The sequence below is a fragment of the Eptesicus fuscus genome, chromosome 15, assembly GCF_027574615.1.
Source record: "Eptesicus fuscus isolate TK198812 chromosome 15, DD_ASM_mEF_20220401, whole genome shotgun sequence".
NCBI classification, from domain to species: domain Eukaryota; kingdom Metazoa; phylum Chordata; class Mammalia; order Chiroptera; family Vespertilionidae; genus Eptesicus; species Eptesicus fuscus.
The window spans coordinates 30,708,513-30,728,787 of record NC_072487.1 but is presented as its reverse complement, the minus strand read 5'-3'; the positions used below and the strand labels follow the sequence as shown (position 1 = coordinate 30,728,787).

General features: G+C 42.5%; 1 protein-coding gene across 2 annotated transcripts in view; it reads left to right on the top strand.

Moving 5' to 3' along the window:
* The window catches only part of SLC1A1 (solute carrier family 1 member 1), a 64,101-nt gene that overhangs the window by 32,728 nt on the left and 11,098 nt on the right, over positions 1-20,275 (top strand). For both annotated transcript variants that reach the window (XM_054727214.1, XM_008144983.3), the window contains 6 exons: positions 9,927-10,019; positions 11,006-11,120; positions 12,353-12,395; positions 14,167-14,265; positions 17,424-17,608; positions 18,852-18,959. In XM_054727214.1, coding sequence (XP_054583189.1) covers positions 9,927-10,019; positions 11,006-11,120; positions 12,353-12,395; positions 14,167-14,265; positions 17,424-17,608; positions 18,852-18,959 — 643 coding nt within the window. The remainder of the gene's footprint in view (positions 1-9,926; positions 10,020-11,005; positions 11,121-12,352; positions 12,396-14,166; positions 14,266-17,423; positions 17,609-18,851; positions 18,960-20,275) is intronic.

Here is a 20,275-nt window from a genome sequence, read left to right as displayed (position 1 = left end):
AGTGGGGTGCAGTTTTGAAGAAAAAATAGAAGTCAGATGATGTGGGGGGTGGACGTTCTTGGAAGAAGAAAATAGCAGAAGGCATGGCATCTTGGGAGGACCGTGAGACTCTGGAATGCTGGAAACATGGGGAGGAGGAGTGGAAATGAAAGGTGAGCATGTGGCTTCGTGAGGTTGTGTGCCTTCCCGAGGGGTTTGGACCGGAGCCTGCAGGCGTGGGGAAGCAAGTTTTAGCAGCGACTCCCCACTGTGCCATTCTCTCCAAAGGGACGCCGTGAACAATCTTCAGGTGGGGAAGTGTTCTGAAAGAAAAGAAAATTCAGTGACCCTGGGTAAAGGTGGTCAGGCAGACTTTATTCAGGCCCATTGTGATAGGTACCAGGACCACTGCAATGGGATTTTGCAGTGGGGTGTGGGGGGAAGGAGATACTGAGCAAAAGGAATTGATGTCCACCTCGAAAGGGAGGGATCAGCGGATGGATAACTAAGAGGAGGCATCAGGGGGTAAAGAGGATTCTGGCTAAATTGGCCTAACCTGATTCTTGCTGAAGGTAGGCCAGGGTAATCAGACATCACCTGGGAGATGGTGGAGACTAAGGAACCTAAGTAGATGTCAGTGATCCAATATCAAGGGTGGAGGGTTCTGATTAAATTGACTTAGCGGGGTTCTTGCTAAAACTAGATTTTACAAGGAAGTATAAATGGGCCTAGGAGAAGGTGCAGGAGCCTGACTAAAGTTTGGTCAAGCAAAGAGTCTTTGTTAGTATCAGACATAGAAGAAGGCAAGGGAGTCTAGTGGTTAAGAGTGCAGCCATAGGAGACAAACTGCCTGGGTTTGAATCCTGGCTTTGCCATTAACTAGCTGTGAAACCTTGAACCAGCTACTTAACTTTTCCTCAACTGTAAAACAGGGAAGTGACAGTACCGTGTTACATAACAGTGTCCTGGTGCATTTGAAGTGCTACCTAGTTCTTTAATCTTTTGTCTAATCCTGTCAGAAATGTTGACGTAAGAAACATCCAAACCTGCAGAGAATGTCTGTAAGAGTTTATTTGAGCCAAAATGGATGACAATTGCCAGGAAGCAAGATCTCAAATGCTCCGGAGGATGACAGTTTTGCAGTTTCTCTCTTCAGGGTGGCTATGTTCATTTCAAAGGTGTGTTAACCAGGTGCACAAAAACAATGGACAGGGTTCGCTTAAGGCAAAGATACATCTTTTACTGAAATAGTTATATGTCTGGAGCATGACTACCACCATGGCCTGCTCGGTTAGGAATTTATGATCAGATCACCTTGTGAGGTTCCTTCCATAAAACCTGTTTTTCTTTCATCCACATAAGTTTCGAGAAAGTCCCTGCATTGGCAGTAGAAGCTGTCAGGCCAGTATTAGAATTGAGCCATACACCGGGAGTGCACACAATGCACCCATTCTGGAGGTGAAAACAATATAAAAAGACTTGCTCTGTGGCTGGTTTATGAAGTTCACCAGCATTCAGGTAGCTTCTACGCAGAAGCCTGATCTACCAGTTTTATAAGGAGAAGCAAAGAGAGCTAGATGATAATTAGGTTGTGGTAGAAAACCAGAGATGTGTCAGAGTTCTTAGCTATCCTGATGTCAGAGCATTCCTATGAGCTTTGAAGGGAGTGGCTGAGTCCCCAGATCCTCTGAGGTGTGTTTAATGCTCTTATTTAGACACTAAGCCTCCTCTAAAAGCTCGTGGGGTCTTCTAAGAAATCGGTCCCAATGCAAATACCACGACACTTTGTGGTATTGAAAAAGTGTTCAAACGGCTCCCCAGACTGCTGAGAAAGCAGACCAGCCCGCAGCTTCTTGACACGCTTTGAACATCAAATGTGGACCTGCTGACAGAGGCTGCAAAGTGACCTTTAGTTGGTTCTGCCTGAGGACCAGGTTATTTCCTTAACTTCACAGAATAGTCTATGCTGGTTATGTAACTATTTTAGGGGAGTTCTTTGTATTAATATCTCTAAGAAAAATAGATGTCCCAGGTGAAACATGCACAGAAATATATTTTGCATGCTCCCCTCTGCCTTGTCTCTTCCCTTTCATCATCCCAGGTAAAATCAAACCTGCAGAGACTTCCCTGTACCCTGGATTAACAAAGTGAACTCATATCCAGCCTTGTTTTCCGTGGGCAGTGACCCTGTTTATTGGATCCTCATAGCAGCCCAATGTAACAGTACATTAGGTAGGACCTTATCTCCATCTTTGGAGATAAGAAAACTGGAGGTTGAAGAGAAATGAAGCTGCTTTTGCAAGATCACACAGACCTGAAGGGCAGCACCTGGGACTGACACAGAGTTTGGAATTTCATTCTGGAACATTCTGCTACCCAGGGACCAGACGCTGGGAAGAGGGGCCCTGAGGGCAAGCAGCTGTCCATAAATAACCAGGTCATTCATTCTGTCCACCCGTTTCTCAAGCTCCTCCATGTGCGGGCACTGCGTCCACACTGGTGAGCAGGCAGATAGCCTCCTGCCATCAAGGAGCTTCTAGTCTAGTGAGAAAGACAGAAATTAAATGAACCCGTTGATAAACTATGTGAAACATGACATGAGCAAGATGCACGTGAGGAAAACAGAGGAGCCCGGTTCATCTTGAGACTTGGGGAAGGACTCTGAGGAAAAGACTTGAAAGTAGCCAAACAAATGGGGGAAAAGGGGCGGGGAGCAGTCCAACAGAGGGCGGAGCCTTTGCAAAAGCCTTGAAGTGGTGGGGAGTTCCCTGGGCTACAGAGGGTTGGAGGAGGTGACAGGAAGGTGGCACCAGCTGGGACAGGGAGGCAGGCAGGCACCCTTCATGCAGGGCCTCATTAGCCGGATTAAGGATTTTCTGGTTTAATAGGGTTGTACATGTATGTGAAATGGCCTGATTCAAGTTTTTTAGAGATCTCTTTAGTGACCACGTGATGAAGGAGTCCAGAAGGATGATGAAAGAAAATGAGGGAATGAATTAGCTGACATTCGTTAAATGCCTTCCATTTGCTCAGTGACACACTTGATAGTGATCATTTCGTTCAAGAATAGAAGCTACTCACTAGTACAAATTAAGTTCTAGGCACTGTGCTAGGCATGTTATAGATACTATTTCTAATCCTCACAATAGCTGTATACGATGAGATGGGGTTGTCCATGCGCTCCTCACAATTACCCTTTAAGATGTAGAGGCACTTAAAACCTCCATTTGATAGTTGGGGAAACTGAGTCTGGTAGGAGAAGGCTGAGATTTGAGCCCAATCTGTCCTGCCAAAGCCAATGTTTGTTTCTCCCCATACTGGTGGCTCTCTGCAGGTGACAGAGAGACAGGAGCCATCCGGATACAAGGATGCAGCAGTGAGTTTCCTGGTTGTGAGTTTCCAAGTTATGAAGCAGTGAGTTTCCAAGTTATGAAGCACCATCAGCTGCCAGGCCAAAAAACTTCCAATAATACCTAGTGCTGAACTCTTAGTGGCAAGGTGGTAAGCTACATCAGGGAGCTCTCGGAGGAGTCTTTTGCCCTCGGGTGTTTATTTTTAAAACATGCTATTGTTTAGTCCATGGCAGCTGCTTCCTTTGTAGTGTTTTTATAAAAAGTTCTAATCAATTATTACTGTTTGGGCCAGGAGCCAGGAACTCAGCTCATCAGAACCTCCTCCCATAAGCGAAAAAGCAAGTGTGGTTTCTTAAAATAAAGAGCTAGCAGGTGCCCCCAACTTCCAAGGACAGCCTTGGATTGTATTCCTGTTTCTAGGACACAGCCCAGCCTCAGAACTGTTCCTGACTATTGAGAGTAAAACCCCAGGATAAAGCATGGTGATGTTTCACTTGTTTGGAACTGACCTTCCCCAGTAAATGGTGGGGGCCATATTCTTAACCATTGTGTCATGCTGGCTCTATCCACCTGCTACAGATTCTAGACCAGCACTGCCCAGTATGACCTCTGCTTGTGCTGTCCACTGCAGTAGACACAAGCTACTTGTAGCTAGTGAACACTTGGAAGGTAACTAGTGTGACAGAGGAACTGATGAAGAGGCACTGCCTTCTGGATTGAGGTGCTATTCACACGACAATATCCCTCAAGCTAGACTCCATGTTCTCAACAGGCTCATTATCGCCCCCAAGGCAACAAAAGCTGGTTTAGGGTAGGAGTTAAGGGATAGAAACCTATTCTTTTTATGTAAAAAAAAACAAACCACCATGTATTTATTTAGTACATAAACAGATGTAAAGTTTGTCTATGGTATTAAAATTTCAGGTTGGCCATAAGGAAAAAATTGTCTAAAAGGCTGGAGGTGGGTGGGGTGTGGGGTAGGGTACTCATGGATGGTCGCCCTGGAAACCGAGCCAAACTGCCCTGTACACATGGTTTCTAAGGAGCCTACCTGCTGAGTTCCTAATCTCTGGCACACATGTGGATCTTTGAAATGAGCTCACTTTGTAAGAACACGGCCCATAAAAAGGGCAGCTCTGTTCTTCACATGGAAGGCATCGAACACAAGACTCACAGAGCACTTTATTTATGTATTGCACTGGGGACCGGGGAAGCAGCAGCCGCAGGCCTTGGAGCAGGATGGCCAGTGTGGTGATGGAAAGGCATACTTGGAGATGATGGTTTACCTTCATCCTCTCCCCTGCCCCTGTGCTGGCAAGGTGGAGACGGTGTCCTTGTAATGGAGTCAAGCTTGAGTTTGTTCATTCAACCTTGGTGAGCATCCACTAAACGTTGGACACTCGGGGAAGGTTTGGAGATTATGCTGCCAGTACTGTAGCCATTACCCACATGTGGCTGTTTAAATTGAGGTTAATTAAAATCAAAATTCAGTTCCTCACTTACACTAGCCACAGTTCAGGTGCTTCCTAGCCACATGTGGCTTGTGACTACTGCAGTAGACAGCACAAACAGAGAACATTTCCATCATCACAGGAAATTCTATTGGGCAGCCCTGGTCTACTAGGTGTACCAGTTAATAATGCAGTTTTTTTTTTCAATAGATGGTGTTACACATATGTTGATATATATGTGATTTGATATGTATGCTATTTTGTTGTGTTGACAACAAGCTTCAAAACTTCATATGTCAAAATTTTCTGAAGGTGTTAACATCATAGATATTTTTACACTTAAAAATGTCAAATTTCATACCAAAAAAAGAGCATTTGCAGGAAGTTTTAATTCATTACTTTATTTTGAAGAAAAGTGCTGCTGAATACTTCAGGAAGCTAATGGTGAACATGCTACATCTCTAGATATTTGTGAACGCTGGTTTAAATGCTGATGAGTTCAAATGCTGTTTTAAAAGTGATGAGTTCGATGTGAAAGACAAAGACGTCCAGGTCAACCAAAAAGTTTGAAGACTAACAATTACAAGCATTATTGGATGAAGATGAACGTCAAACTCAAAAACAACTTGCAGAAAGATTAAACGTTGCTCAGCAAACAATTTCCGATCGTTTATAAGCAATGGGAAAGATTTTAAAGGAAGGAAAATGGATGCCACATCAACTGAACGAAAGACAGATGGAAAACCGAAAAGTCATCAGTAAAATGTTGCTTCAACGGCATGAAAGCAAGTATTTTTTTGCATCGAATTGTGACTGGCGATGAAAAGTGGATTTATTTTGAGAATCCCAAATGCACAAAATCATGGGTTGATCCAGGTCAACCATCAACATCGACTGCGAGGCCAAATCACTTCGGAAAGAAGACAATGCTCTGCGTTTGGTGGGATCAGGAAAGTGTGGTGTATTATGAGCTTCTAAAACCAGGTGAAACCGTTAATACTGATCGCTACCAACAACAAATAATCAATTTGAACAATGCTTTGATCGTGAAATGACCAGAATGTTCCAGAAGACATGGCAAAGTAATTTTGCTCCATGGTGATGCACCATCACACACTTCAAAACCAGTTAAAGACACATTAAAAGATCTTGCCTGGGAAGTATTAACCCAGCCGCTGTATTCACCAGACCTTGCTCCTTCAGATGACCACTTGTTCCGATCGATGACACACGCACTTTCTGAGCAGCACTTCAAAACACACGAAGTGGAAAACTGGGTCTCTGAATGGTTTGCCTCAAAACAAGAAAAGTTCTATTGGGATGGCATCCACAAATTACCTGAAAGATGGGGAAATGTGTAGCTAGCGATGGACATTATTTTGAATAAAGCACTTTTGTTGTTTCTCTTGAAATTATCATGTTTTCTTTGATTACAAAATCCGATATTATTAACCGGTACCCCTAGTAGAACTTTGTAGCATGTTGGTAGAGCCAGTATGACATAGTGGTTAAGAATATGGCCTTTGTGGTCAAACTTGGGTTCAGGCTCCTGGCTTCATCATTCACCAGCTATAGGACCATGGCATGTTACTTAGCCTTTCTGAGCCACAGCTTTCTCCTCTATAAAATGGGGGGAATAATGCCTAATCTCATAGAGTTATAGTGAGAATTAAAGATGATGCACTCAACATTAAGTCATTGCTCAGTACAGTGTCTGTTGTTATCCTTATTGTCATCATTGTGTATAATTATCACCATCGTTGTTGTTTTTGGCAGGTGGGGTGTTTAGACCACGCAGACAGGCATTTTATACTCAAGTTAACTTCAGTAATGTTCCTATTGTAGAGGTTTTCGAAGATTAGGCTGTTTCCTTGCCTATGTTCCTTCCCTCTCCAGTGGTCACTGCCCCTGTTCTCAACATCACATTACAAATTGTCCAAAAGCCTGGATTTGGGGGCAGCTCTGCCCTCAGTCAGTGATGATTGGGAGGTAGAGGGTAACTCCAGAGAGAGGCAGAGCAGTACAGTTGTTGATTTGAATACGTTTCTGATATGTCCAGGAGAATTGTAGGACTAAGGTAAATTGAGGAATGGAAAACAAAGCTCTTCCTGCAAATAACTACAAGATAGTTGCTGTACTCCAGCAGGAAGAAGCTGGCTGCCTGCTTTGGGCATGTATTTGTTTAAGATATTTCTACTGAGAATCTCATTAGTACGAAGCCTTTTATTGGCAGCTGGGTCCTGGAATTGAAGCAGAGGCATGAGCCCTCAGCCACATCATTAAGACAAACGAAGACATATTAACATATGCTGGAAACAGTTATGCACATAGATTTAATTTGTTTCACTGCTGGAAGAAAATCCTGAGAAGACATGAAACACATACCCAAGAACAGTTCTGCAACCACCCTGTGAGAGCCTATCACTTATCAGCACCTTGGGGGCTGTGAGCTGCTTAAATTGGACATCTACCAAGGGCCAATATATCTGAAAATACATCTTCGCTTAGGTCAGGGATATAGGTGCTTATACAGGTGACTCAGTTCTGTTAATTTGATGGTTTTCTTGTTTGTCTTTTTAACCTAGCTTATTGTTATACATAATTGTTTATCAGAATAATATGCAGAGCTCTAAAATGGAATAGGCACATTTTGTAGTTATATAATATACTTAACAAACTTATATGTTTGCATTATTGTTTCCTCTCTTTTTAAGAATTGTGGCCTTAAATCTCTTAATTTTGTTGTTGTTGTTTCTTGCAGAATTGTAATTTTTCATTATCTTGCCTTTAGGAAAAGAAAGTCTGAGTATAACAAACTGCATTTTTTCCAAAGAAAGAGAAAAAGATGATCACAGTTGTTCTAGGATGTGACTGTTGCAGTGTGCCCACCATATGTATATACATTGAATGGCCAGATTATTATGATCTCTGAATGCATAATAATCTGACCACTCAGTGTATATCCTATATAATAAAAGGCTAATATGCAAATTGTCCCCTCGACCAGGAGTGCGACCAGAAGGCAGGCCGGCCAACCGCTCATGTCCCCTCCGCCTGACCAGGCTGGCCAGACCCCACACACACACACACACTGAGTGGCCAGATGTTGGAGAATGGGCCCTTAACAACATTCTGGGGTGGCTGTTAAAGAAATCAGAGCCCCTTCCCTCAAAATGTTAACTTCCAAAGAAGCAATCAACAGTCAAAGGAATGATGTGTTTAGAGTAAGAGGTGATAGCTTCCTTATAGATTTTTCCTGTATCAAATATGTTCAATTGTATGTGAGGAGCATAATCCTCCAGTCACTTAAAAAAATAGACAGCCTTTTATAGTGTGAGGAGTGAATATAAAAGCTACCTGTGCGTACTGATAGCCTACAGATTTACTACCTTTTCTCTGGGGTTGCTTCATGACAACCTCTTCGTTTTCCTGCTGCCCTGTACTTCAGGTTTTGCAAACAGTATGACACAACTCATGCATTTTGCAAGCTCAAGAAATCATTTTCTTTGGTGAACAAAATGTGATTCTCTTTTTGGAAATCAGGCGGGGTAGTCTGAAACCTCCAAGTGACAGCTTGCTGAAAGATGGTTTGGTTGTTTCTCATGTGTCCCACATAGGAGAGATCTAGTTAGCTGCATCATTGACTCCATTTATATGAGCATCCTTGATGGATGGCAAGGCCTTCTAGCGAGGAGAGGTGTATGCCTTCCACCTCTGCAGCCATCCTTGGCATTCTAGACAACCCTTGCAAGTCCAGGCAACATTCAATATTTTTATTGGCAGTCAAAGTTCATTTGAAACTGCATCTAACAACGTGGCCATATATCTCTTAAAACACCTATGCTTTCAGAAATTCTTATTTATATCCTGCCTCTATAAAATGGAATCTTTGTTAGCCCTGGCAGGTGTGGTTCAGTTGATTGAACGTTGTCCCCTGCAAAGAGAGGTCACCCATTTGATTCCTGGTCAGGACATATGCCCAGGTTGTGGGCTCGATCCCCAATAGGGGGTTTGGGAGAGGCAGCCCATCCATGTTTCTTTCTCTCATCGATGTTTCTCTCTCTCCCTCTCCCTTCATCTCTCTCTGAAAATCAATAAAAACATTTTAACAATAAAATAAAATGGGAATTTTTAGGTGTGTCACAAAGCCACACACAATAAAATTAACATAGAAGCAATTTGAAAATCAATAAAAGAAGAAGAAAATATGCTAGCTTGGATGGTTAGTGAAATTACTGTGATTTATTATTGACTTTGACCCTGAGACTACCTAAAGATCTAGCAGTGAGTGGATGATTAAATGCATTATGGTACAGCCCCATGACAAATTATGTAGCCTTCCTCAGGGTGAATTTATAACAATAAGGAAAAATGTTTATAATACAGTATAAAGAAGAGAGAGGATTAAAAACTATAAAATTATCTCAGCTAAGAATTGAAGAAAACATATTGGAAGATAATTCACCAGAATATTGACTATGGCTGATGAGCTGAAGTAGTTTTTGTTTTCTTTATATTTTTCTTTTTAATCAGATAATTATCATGAACACGTATGTAAAAGTTGTCTTTTTAGTTGACTCTCAGCTTCCTAACAAAAGGCAGAAAGGGTTATTTGATTTTCATTACGTGAGGAAAGAATTATCTCAGTTCTTTAAAATAAACTCTTTCTTGATACTGAATTCCAAAAGGATGCTGAGTGATATAGTATACAAATCTTGATAACGTTCTCCTTTTTCATATATTTAAATTTTTTATTTTATTTTTTCCATCATCATGTATCCCCTTTATGCCCTCTCCCACCTTTACCCCACCCCACACGGCAAGCAAATGCAGAAGGAGGACTCCTTCTGACTGTGTCTCATGACCACCCCCCAAGAGGAGCCCAAGACAGGATGCTCACTATGGGCAGCGGCAGTGAGGGCTTTTCAAGAAGGGGAACTTAGCTCTCACTGGGTTCCCATCTCTTAATTCTGTGTTTGGAATTTTGCTTATTCACCCTTCACATCTTGTCCAAACGTGTGCAATATGCTCAAAAGATCCAGCGACAGCTCTCAGCTCTTTATTTCACACCTTAAGGATTGAATCGCCACTAGTCCTGTAAATCAGTTTTTCTAAAAGTGATGTGACTTCTCCCCCCTTTCAGGTGTCGCTGCATTGGATTCCAACGTATCTGGGAAAATTGGGCTGCGTGCTGTTGCATATTATTTCTGCACCACTCTCATTGCTGTCATTCTAGGTAAAATTTATCACTGAATTCTTATTCCTCTATATAATTGTGACTTTTCACTTAAATGTGGTTGGGCTTTTTATAATTTTTTTATAAAACTAGGAAGCAATATTGTTACACTACCATGCAGCTTTTTGGCTTAAAGTCTATAGGCACCTTTTATATGAAGAAAATGTAATACTGACTGAATTTCAGCTATGGCATTCTTTATTAAAGTCTCTAGTAAGAACAGAAAGAGGGTGACAGCTCTATATGTCTCCAAGATCATTGGGTAGAAGGAAGTGTAGCCAAGAGCTTATACAATCTTTAGAGCAATGAGTCTATTGTAGTGGAGTTGAGTATAATTATAAAAGATTTCTGGAAAGATAGCATTTGAGTGCATTTCAAACTTCACATAGTACTGAGAGCTAATGGCTGAGTCTTGCTAAGTATAAATTCCACTTGAAAGAAGGAGAAAGATCTAAGGGAACAGAGCTGCTCTTGTACATTTGGCATTCTTTTGTGAAGAAAATATGGTCCATCCATTGTGACCTAGCTTGACATTTTAAGGATGCCATGCCTAGGTTGACCTTATAAGCTAAAATAAAGAAAATAAAGAAAAAGAACATTCTTGTCAGCAGGAGTTTCCAGAAGCAATTCTGGCATATAGCCCCTTAATTTTTATTTTTCTTTTTTTTTTTTTTAATCCTCACCAAAGGGTATTTTTTCCATTGAATTTTTTTTTTTTTTTTTTTTTTTTTTTAGAGAGAGAGGGGATGGACAGAGAGAATGGGTAGCCCCTTCATTTAAAAAAAAAAAAGACATGGGAAGAGTTCCTTCTGCTTCATTTAAATGGAAAAGTAATTAAGGCTGCTGCTGAAGTCGCAGCTGAGAGTCAGCATTTTGGCTGGACCTCGGGGCCCCACCATGTCCAGTGGGTCAAAGAAGGATGCACTGGGGGTGCTGGGTGCCCTGGAAGGGTCTCAATGCTCTGTGGATGCGCTCCTTGGCCACAGGTATCGTGCTGGTGGTGACCATCAAGCCTGGTGTCAGCCAGAAAGTGGGTGAAATTGACCGGCAAGGCAGCAGCCCTGAAGTCAGTACGGTGGATGCCATGTTAGACTTGATCAGGTGAGTGTCTCGCCAGCAGGGTGGCTGCATTGGCATTCAACCTGTGTGGTCACACAGGCCCATGCTTACTTTAATGACCTGCTATTGCCATCTTGAAATTTTTAACAATTTTTAAATGATTGTGCATTTTCATTTTGCCCTGGACCCTGCAAATTACATAGCCAGTGCTGCTTGCTGAGTCATGGCTCCAAAAGGGCATGGAAGGAATGAGCTCCTCCGTCAGGACTTAGCATGGACAGAGATGCAGAAAATATGCTTGTTGCATAAAGATGCTGGGTAGTCAGGTCTGAAGCACATTTGAAGAAATACATGTTTTTAATTGTACAGGAAAAAAAAACCTCTTAATTTGAAGCAGTCAGGGCTGGAAATTGGTTAGTTAATAAATAGCAATTAAGGAAGAGAATCATAAAAAACGATAGATATGCATTACATATTTTGTTTACAGTTAAAACTTAAACGCATTTATTTGCCAATTTTTTAATGAAGGGTCCAGGTCTTTTCTTCGAGTGCGTCAGTTGATTGTAATTTCCTACCATTTCTGTTGCATATGCTGCAGGATGTAACAGAAATGCATCGTCTAGAATTTCCAGATTCAGTTTCTGTGAAGCGGAGCAACAAAATCCCTTAGACTTGCCAAGAAAGCGGAGTGCCGAATCCTTCCAGTTTTCCTTTTTATTCTAGTTGCCTTCCCACACCTCATTTAACCGCAGAAGTTTTAGTCACTTGGGTTGATTGAGTTTCCAGGCACTCAGCTTAGTTTTTATAGAAATCATACCTTCCTTCTCACACTCGTATTTCCTTGATTTACATAATTTTTAATTCAGTAACGACAATGATATTTGCAGTTGGCATCAAGAATTTGGGAAGAAATGCAGTGGACTCTTGGTAAGCACATATTCTCATGGATGAAAACAGAAATGTGCAGAATATTAAAGTCGTCTCTTAACTGCGAGTGTCCACCTGCCAGTGTGGTGTTTCCCCCAGGACAGCATGTGTACCGGCTCCTCAGTGAGTCAGTTAAGGAACAGTTGCTTAGGAGAGCTTTCTATTCTTGGTTGAAGCTTAGCAGGGAAGAATAAATCTTACTACAAGGAAGTGTTATGCAGAGAAGCCAGAAGAGAAACTAGAGGACTGATTCTATGTTACACTCATTTCCACCCATGTACTGGGTATGACAAACAAAACAAAACACGTTTGCCTTAACATAATACTGCTTTTCATGTCTCCAACAGGAATATGTTCCCTGAGAACCTTGTCCAAGCCTGTTTTCAGCAGGTAATGTTGACTTTTGCCCACATCACTCCCCTCTTCCCACTATCAATTATAAATTTTTTCCTGCCATAACCCAACAAATGGAATTGCCCATCAAAAATGGCAGGAGATGTACCTGGGAATGGAGGAATTTCAGGTGCCTCCTCTGTACTGTGTCCCTGGTAGTTCGGTCACAGTGAAGTAAGTGCCTATTGTAGCTTATTCTGCTCCCTTTTCCTTTATGTCCCCTTCCCCCCTCCCCCCCCCAAAAAAAAGGGGGCTCAAATGGAGCAAGTCAGAAAAAATGTCAAGCAGTGAATATTTTCTTTTTTTAATTTCTCTTTATTGTTGAAAGTATTACAGATATGCCCTTTTTCCGCCATTGACCCCCTCTACCCTGCCAATGAATGTTTTAGAACATGGCTTCTCATACCTGTTTTTGTAGAGCCACATTGTACTATATTTGTGAATAGACTTAGACTGTCAGGAGATGCCACGCAGTGGAAAAAGTAGCCTTCATCTCCTCTTTCACTCTGTGGGCAGATCAGTATCGGACCCACAAGGTGGCTGGCGTTCCTGGTATTTGGTCTTTTCCTTAATCATTCTGTCCCCATTGCTGACACTCTAAGGAGCAATATAACAACATCATGATTTTTTTTTTTCTCTAGGAAAGTTTAAAAATCTCTCTACTCCATTTTCCTCACATCTTTTTCTCTTGTTTGTCTATGCACTTAGACAGCTGAGTCTATCACAAACTGCTGAATTGATTTTACATAAATTATATGAACAGAGACCCCTGTGTATACCAACAGGCACCGCAATTAAACTGCCCGCTGCCGATCTCCGAGCAGCACAGAACCACCTCTATTTCAGGGGTGCCTTTGCGCTTCAGCCACAGTGGTCATTTGTGAGGTTCTCGGTGTTGGCAGAGCCTGTAGGCGTGACTTTTATGCCTGGTGTGAGGGTATACTAGCTCTTTCTTCAACCTCTCTGCTGAAGCCCCACACAACCAGATGGGGCTGAAGGAGGGGGAGTCAACAGAAATCTCATGGAGTAGCCCTAAAAAGACTGTTGATTTTGGAACAACCATGTAGTTGTTGATGTTTATTAAAGTCATAGTGACTGGAAGGTAGGGGAGGGTGGGGATAAGGGGGAGAGATCAACCAAAGGACTTGTGTGCATGCATATGAGCCTAACCAGTGGTCACGGACAACAGGTGGGGGCATGAGTGGAGAGGGGTGTGGGATGGGAATGGGGGGATGAGGACAATTATGTGATACCTTAATCAATAAAGAAATTTTTAAAAAAGAAAAAAAGATTTTAAAAAAAGAACCTGTGTTGCAGATAAAGACAGGAAAAAAATAAAAAATAAAGTCATAGTGACTACATTTATCAAAATGGTGAGTTTTCTCCCAGGTTAAAAATAATAAATAGAATTGAAAAATGATGCACAGGATTCCTGTAGAGTCTGTCTATTAAAGCACCTACAAATAACACCAATACTTCCGTTCACGTTGTTGCTCCATTAACTTGTCCTTTCTTATGAAAGTGAGAGAACATTTTGACATCGTTGAATGGTGGCTGGGGGCGTCAGGGGTTTGGATTTCTCAATTCCACTTTTGGTTCCAAAGCCTCATAGGAGGTTCTGTCAACACCTGGAGCCAGCAGAGGCGTCAGAAGTAGAACCTTTCAGTGGTGCTGGTTTGCCCAAAGTCACTGTATTCCCGTGATTTAGCCTCGGGTGCTTAAAAACTTTCTTCATTTGTTTCTTGTGTTTTCTTCTTCTAACGTGCAGTATAAAACCACGCGGAAAGAAGTGAGTCCTCCCAGTGAGCCAGGGATGAATATGACGGGAGCATCTGTCACAGCCGTCATGACAACTGCTGTTGCCAAGGTACTGGCTGCTTCCTTCCTTGTCGCCCACACCCCTTCCCCAGTAGTCAGGGCCTGGGTTGTGAGTGAGCAGGAGATGGAAGTATAGTCCATCCTCATTAATTGTGCATTCCACACTTTGTGAATTCACCTACTTGCTAAAATGTATTTGCAACCTCAAAACCACCCCTCAGGCGCTTTCATGTCATTCGCAGATGTGCACGGAGTGGTGACAAAATTTAAGTCGCCCAGTGCACATGTGTTCCCAGCTGAGGCTGAACACAGCTATGCTCTGCCTTCTTGTTTCAGCTCTCATACTATTAACACCTGTCTTTCCGTGGTACGCCTATGCCACATTTTCACAGTTTTGTACTTTCCATGGTAATTTCACTGTTTAAAATATCCCCCAACCACAGTGCTGAAGTGCTGTCTGTGGTTCCTAAATGCAAGAGGGCTGCAGCGTGCCTTCCAGAGAATACAGTAGGTTAGATACACTTCATTCAGGCATGAGTTCTAGTGTGTGGGTTGTGAATTCAATATTAATGAATCAACAGTATATATGAAATAAGGTCGTCTCTGAACAGAAATTTGCATCAAGTAGGTCATGTGTGGGATTACTTGATGAAAATGTTGTGAACATTGATTCCCAAGAACTTAGACATTTTCCCTAGAAACAATGAATTAGTATTCGCTAATTCAGTATTGGTGACCACTTCATTGACCCTAACTACCAAGAAGAAGAATGAGCAGCCAGTGAACCACACGGAGGGAAGAAAGAGCCCTGTTGCCTCTGTATCTCTGACACTCCTTAGCGTTGAGGTGCGCACCTCTGGGAACTGCTTTAGGTTTGCACGACTATGCCAACGCAGATTGCAGGCCCACAATTTCTTATTTGAAACTCTCTGCCCAGATGTGATGCAGATCCATGGATTTCCACGTTAGATGGGCCAGGTGGTGAGTGTACACGTTAAACATTTCCCTGAAGTGGGATTGGCAACAACACTCTAGAATCAAGCACATCAATATTCTTGCACCAAATTTGTGAATATTCTGCCAAGTTAAAAGAAATAGACCATACGTGGCCTCGTTTCAGGTGAGGTTAGGTTTTGCCACCTAGAGTTTGCCATAAACTCATGGATAAAACGGATGGGCTTTGAGAGCTTTGGGGATTTCCCTATTGAAGGCTTAGAATGTATGGGCCTGAAGTAATACATTTTTTAGTCCTCTAGTAGATTTTTTCCTGAATGTTCTCTGCCTGTACATAGGAAGGAAAATTTTAAGGAGAAGATAAATGTTCAGTAGACTTAAGAATTCAGATTAACTAGGCCACCATTGGCTCCCTGCTTCCACCTACAGAAAGCCTTCACTCTCCAGTTTACCCCTCTGACAGGTCCAGCGCCCCTGGCCCCTCCCTAGTTTCCAGGCTCACTTCCCAGGGGGCCCCCTCTGTTCTATCCCAGTCAGCCTCCTTCATTACTCGTTATTCCTGCCTTTGATGTGGTTCCACAAGGATTTTCTGATCACCCTCCCTGAGCCTGGCCCTGCTGAACATTGGATTGCAATAGTGAAAAGACAGATGTGGCATCTGCCCTCATATGAAGAGTGATGAATATTACAATAGGGAAGAACGGGGTACTCTGGGGCATCCAATAGGATGGTTTAAATTCATTGGGGAGCCATAAAACATGGGTAGGAATTCTCCAAGCAGGATTCAGAGGTCCGGTGCAGGATGACTTTTGCCTTTGCTTACCAAATCATTTCTTAATGGTAACCTCACAGCCCTCATCCATGTCCCCAGGTTCCATAGGATGCCTATAACTCATAGCTTGGCTGTGAGTTAATTACACACCATCTCACTGTCATTGGCTCGTGTCTCTCATGGTTAGTTTTGTCTTTCCAGCTGCACTTTAAGATCTTATGCTCTAGTGTTTCTCTTCAGAATGAATAAATCTTTCCCCTTTATGCTGTAGCCACTGCAGTTGGCACATTCCAGCTGCTTGGTAAATATTTGTTTGATTAAATCACATCATAATTAAGAAATAACTGGTGCCCCAGGGGCTTGTCCATTTATGTTATGTCCTTATGAAATCTCTCAGTAAATCTCATGCTATTTTTATACAGGATAAAGCAAACAAATGGTTCCTAATAGTAGGAACCTGGTTAACTTTTTAAAATATATATATTTTTATTGATTTAAGAGAGGAGAGAGAGAGAGAGAAATATCAATGAGAGAGAATCATTGATCAGCTGCCTCCTATATACCGCCCACTAGAGATAGAGCCCACAACCCAGGCATGTGCCCTGACTGAGAATCGAACCATGACCACCTGGTTCATAGGTCGATGCTCAACCACTGAGCCATGCTGGTCGGGCTGGTAAACTTTTATGTTTCCAAAATCCTGTTGGTCATTCAAAATTAGAGGCAGTAAAGAATGTTCTTTTTTTAAATATGTTTTTATTTATGTTAGAGAGGAAGGGAGAGGGAGAGAAAAACATCTATGTGAGAGAAATATCTATTGGCTGCCTCCTGCATGCTCCTACTGGGGATCGAACCCATAACCCGGACATGTGCCCTGAGCAGGATTCGAACCAGTGACCTTTTGATGCTTAATGGGCAAGAATGTTCTCATGCTTCATTATCAGGATAAACCAGTAAATGCCCTAAAAATGTCTACACTGGTCAATATTTTCTGTTTCCTGCATTACTAATTTCTATTATTTTTATATAGCCTCCAAATATAGTGAATAATTAAAATAACCATGAAAAGTGCCTTGATTCTGAAGTTCTTACTAAAAATGTAAAACACAACGGGGGGAAAGGAGACATATGTAATACTTTAAACAATAAAAAAAAATTTTAAATAAAGTAAAAAAATGTAAAACATCCTATAATAAGAAATCTTCAAAAGAAATATTCAAATATGGATTTGTAGAGAGAAAGAGGAGAAAAAAACACTTTAAACTTCAATGGCTAAAGGTGGGGGCAATAAAAATGTGATACATGCATAGGTGGGTTTTGTTTTTTGTATTTTTAGTTATATTTCCCAAAGTATTGTTGACTCTCACTGGTAGATCACTAGTTTATTATGTTTGGCTATTGTATCTTCTTATTTCAATGTCTGTGCAGTCTAACAAGATTATAATCACGCATCAATATATTTTCTTGGTTTCGATTCACAGAATGAAACAAAGGAATACAAAGTCGAAGGCATGTATTCAGATGGCATCAATGTCCTCGGCTTGATTGTCTTTTGCCTTGTCTTTGGACTTGTCATTGGAAAAATGGGAGAAAAGGGACAGATTCTGGTGGATTTCTTCAATGCTCTGACTGATGCAACCATGAAAATCATTCAGATCATTATGTGGTGAGCAAATGCTCGTTAATGCCATCTTGTTCCCCTGAATTAGAACTGTCCCCTCAGAATTAGAACCAGGAGTCTTATGTTTCTCAGCTGACTCACCTTAGAAAGGGGAACCCTGAATACCAAGACACTAACAAGAGTATTGAATCATGACACATGTTACTTTTTTGTTCACTAACGAGAGTCTAGATATCAGCCATTGTGTTTACTGCCAAAGCCCTTGATCATCTTGTACCCAACTAGCATTCATGTAAGAGGTAGCTCCTAAAGGCATGATTTGAAGGGCTTCCCTGCACATCAAAACACAAAGTGCTTTCCTTAGCAGGCCCCACACAGAAGTGATATTCCAGATACTTACAGCAGGTATAGCACGAGCACTAACCCATCCAAATGAAAGCTGCCTGAGTACCTGCCCTGTCTTGGAGATGCTGAAAAGTCCCCCTTTCCTCAGAGACCTCTGTCCCACTTACCTCATCTTGAGTTGGTTTAACATTATGTACCCCAAATTATAGACATTGACAGTGATGTAAAGGGTTCAGTTATTTCAGTCACTTAATCCCACTGCACCTCAGCTTCATTATCTATAAAAAAGGGTAATAAAATCTCCCACTAGGATTGGGAGAAGCACACTAATTGAATTGATGCATGTAAAATACTTAAGCCAACACAAGACCTGTAATGAGAGCTCCACAGACAGCTATTATGACCACTTCCACTACCAGCTCTATTGCTCTTTGCTGATACTTCAACCTGGGAAACAAGGTGACCATGCTAGAAAGAGCCGAGTGACCATATTTGGAGGATCAAACTAAAATGAGATCTTAGAGGTAACAGTCGGTAGAATCTATATGTACTGGGAACAAGGAGTGGGATATGCAGTAGTTTAGTCACACCTTTTTATGTATTTATTTTACTGAATGTATTGGGGTGGCATTGGTTAATAAAATTATATAGGTTTCAGGTATACAATAACCATAGCTTCTTGCCACGTGTGTCCCATTACAGTAGCTTAGGTGGGTAGAATTTAAGGTACACACAGGTGTTGAAACCTGGAGCCAGTGTGGTCCCCCCCCACTCCCCCGAGCCTGGGACTGAGATGAAACTGAGACCTTCGCTTCGTTGTGCACCCTGGGCTCCTCCCAGCTGAGGGCGGGTGCAGAGCCGAGGTGCAGGCCACGGCTTGTTTCTTCCCCAACAATCCCACCCTGAGAAAACGCCTGCTGACTTTGTTGTGCTTACTTCCTAGTTACATGCCGATCGGTATTTTATTCCTGATTGCCGGAAAGATCATAGAAGTTGAAGACTGGGACATATTCCGCAAGCTGGGCCTTTACATGGTCACCGTCCTGACTGGGTATGTCAGACCCAAGAGAAGAAACCTCACTTGAGCTCATGAGAGTCTGGGTTTCAGAGGGTTAACATTGGCTTCTCTCCCACATGCAGGGGGAAATGGGGTTCAGCGATAAGAGAGCCGGGTGTGGGGGGGGGGGGGGACTGCCCTTTAACAGCTGTACTGGAGGTGGTTCGCACTGTGCTCAGTGCCAGATCTTGGCAGAACAGCCTGGACCAGGCTTTGACACTACCTTTATTAGTTGTATTCACATAGTTTTTTTAAAGCCCACTGGTAGCCAATCTTGGCTGTCTCCTGGCCTTCACTTCCTCAAGGATATAAACTAACCAAGCCAGTAAGAATAACCCCATGTACCCTGGGCCTGAAAGAAATTAGGCCTAAATAGAATCAGACTCGAGCAAGTAGGAGCAGGATGGCTGGTCGGTTCCAGACCCTGTTGGTGGGGCTGGTGACCACTGTCACCCCCTGCCTCCTCACAGGGCCAGACAGGGTGCGGGGGAAATCTTCATGCTAGAAGGAATTGTGTAAAGCAGGAAGGCAGCAGGAGGCAGGTCATTTGCATACTTATTACAGTCCAGTTATTGGTTCCTTGAGGGGAATCGATGATAAATGGTGCTCCCAGATATCTAGCCGGGGGTGGGATACATCACATGTGCCTTGAAATATGGACCATAGGAATGAGTAAACATCATCAATTTGACTCCCACTGGTCAACGCCCCCAAATACCCACTTGAACAATCAGCTTGCCTACTGGAACTCGATTGTACTGGGGAGTTTCCACTGCATAGCATTGGGTACTCAATCTGTGTTTACCGAGAGCATAGCCCTGATGGCTAATAGAGACGCAGCCTGGATTCCTACAGTGTGAGGGTCAGTCAAATCCCAGGGCCTGGTGCAAAAGGACACGGGATCATCTACCTTACTAGAGGCCGTGTCCAGGCAGTGACGGGACGGCGGCTTATTATGCTGAGCCACTTCATAACGGGGTTCTGCTGGTTTCTGTTCTCTTATCCTACCTAGGTTCCTAAGAGTAAACGAAGTCAGTTCCTCAGAGTTCTTAGCCACAAGCTCTCTATCCAGGAGACCCTCTTTCCACCCCCACCCCCACCCCCCAGAAGCTGCATTTTCAATGACTACTTCTTACTATTTCAGCTTCGCATATCTTTAAACTCTAAGCTGCCACATATATGGCATCTGCTGAATCAGTCTCCTTTCTGAAGCGCCCTGTTTTGTGTAACCCATATATTTCCATGTGGAACAAGGAATAGTTTTGGAAGACAGGAATAACAAAGAGAGTCGGTCTAAAGTATGAAAATGG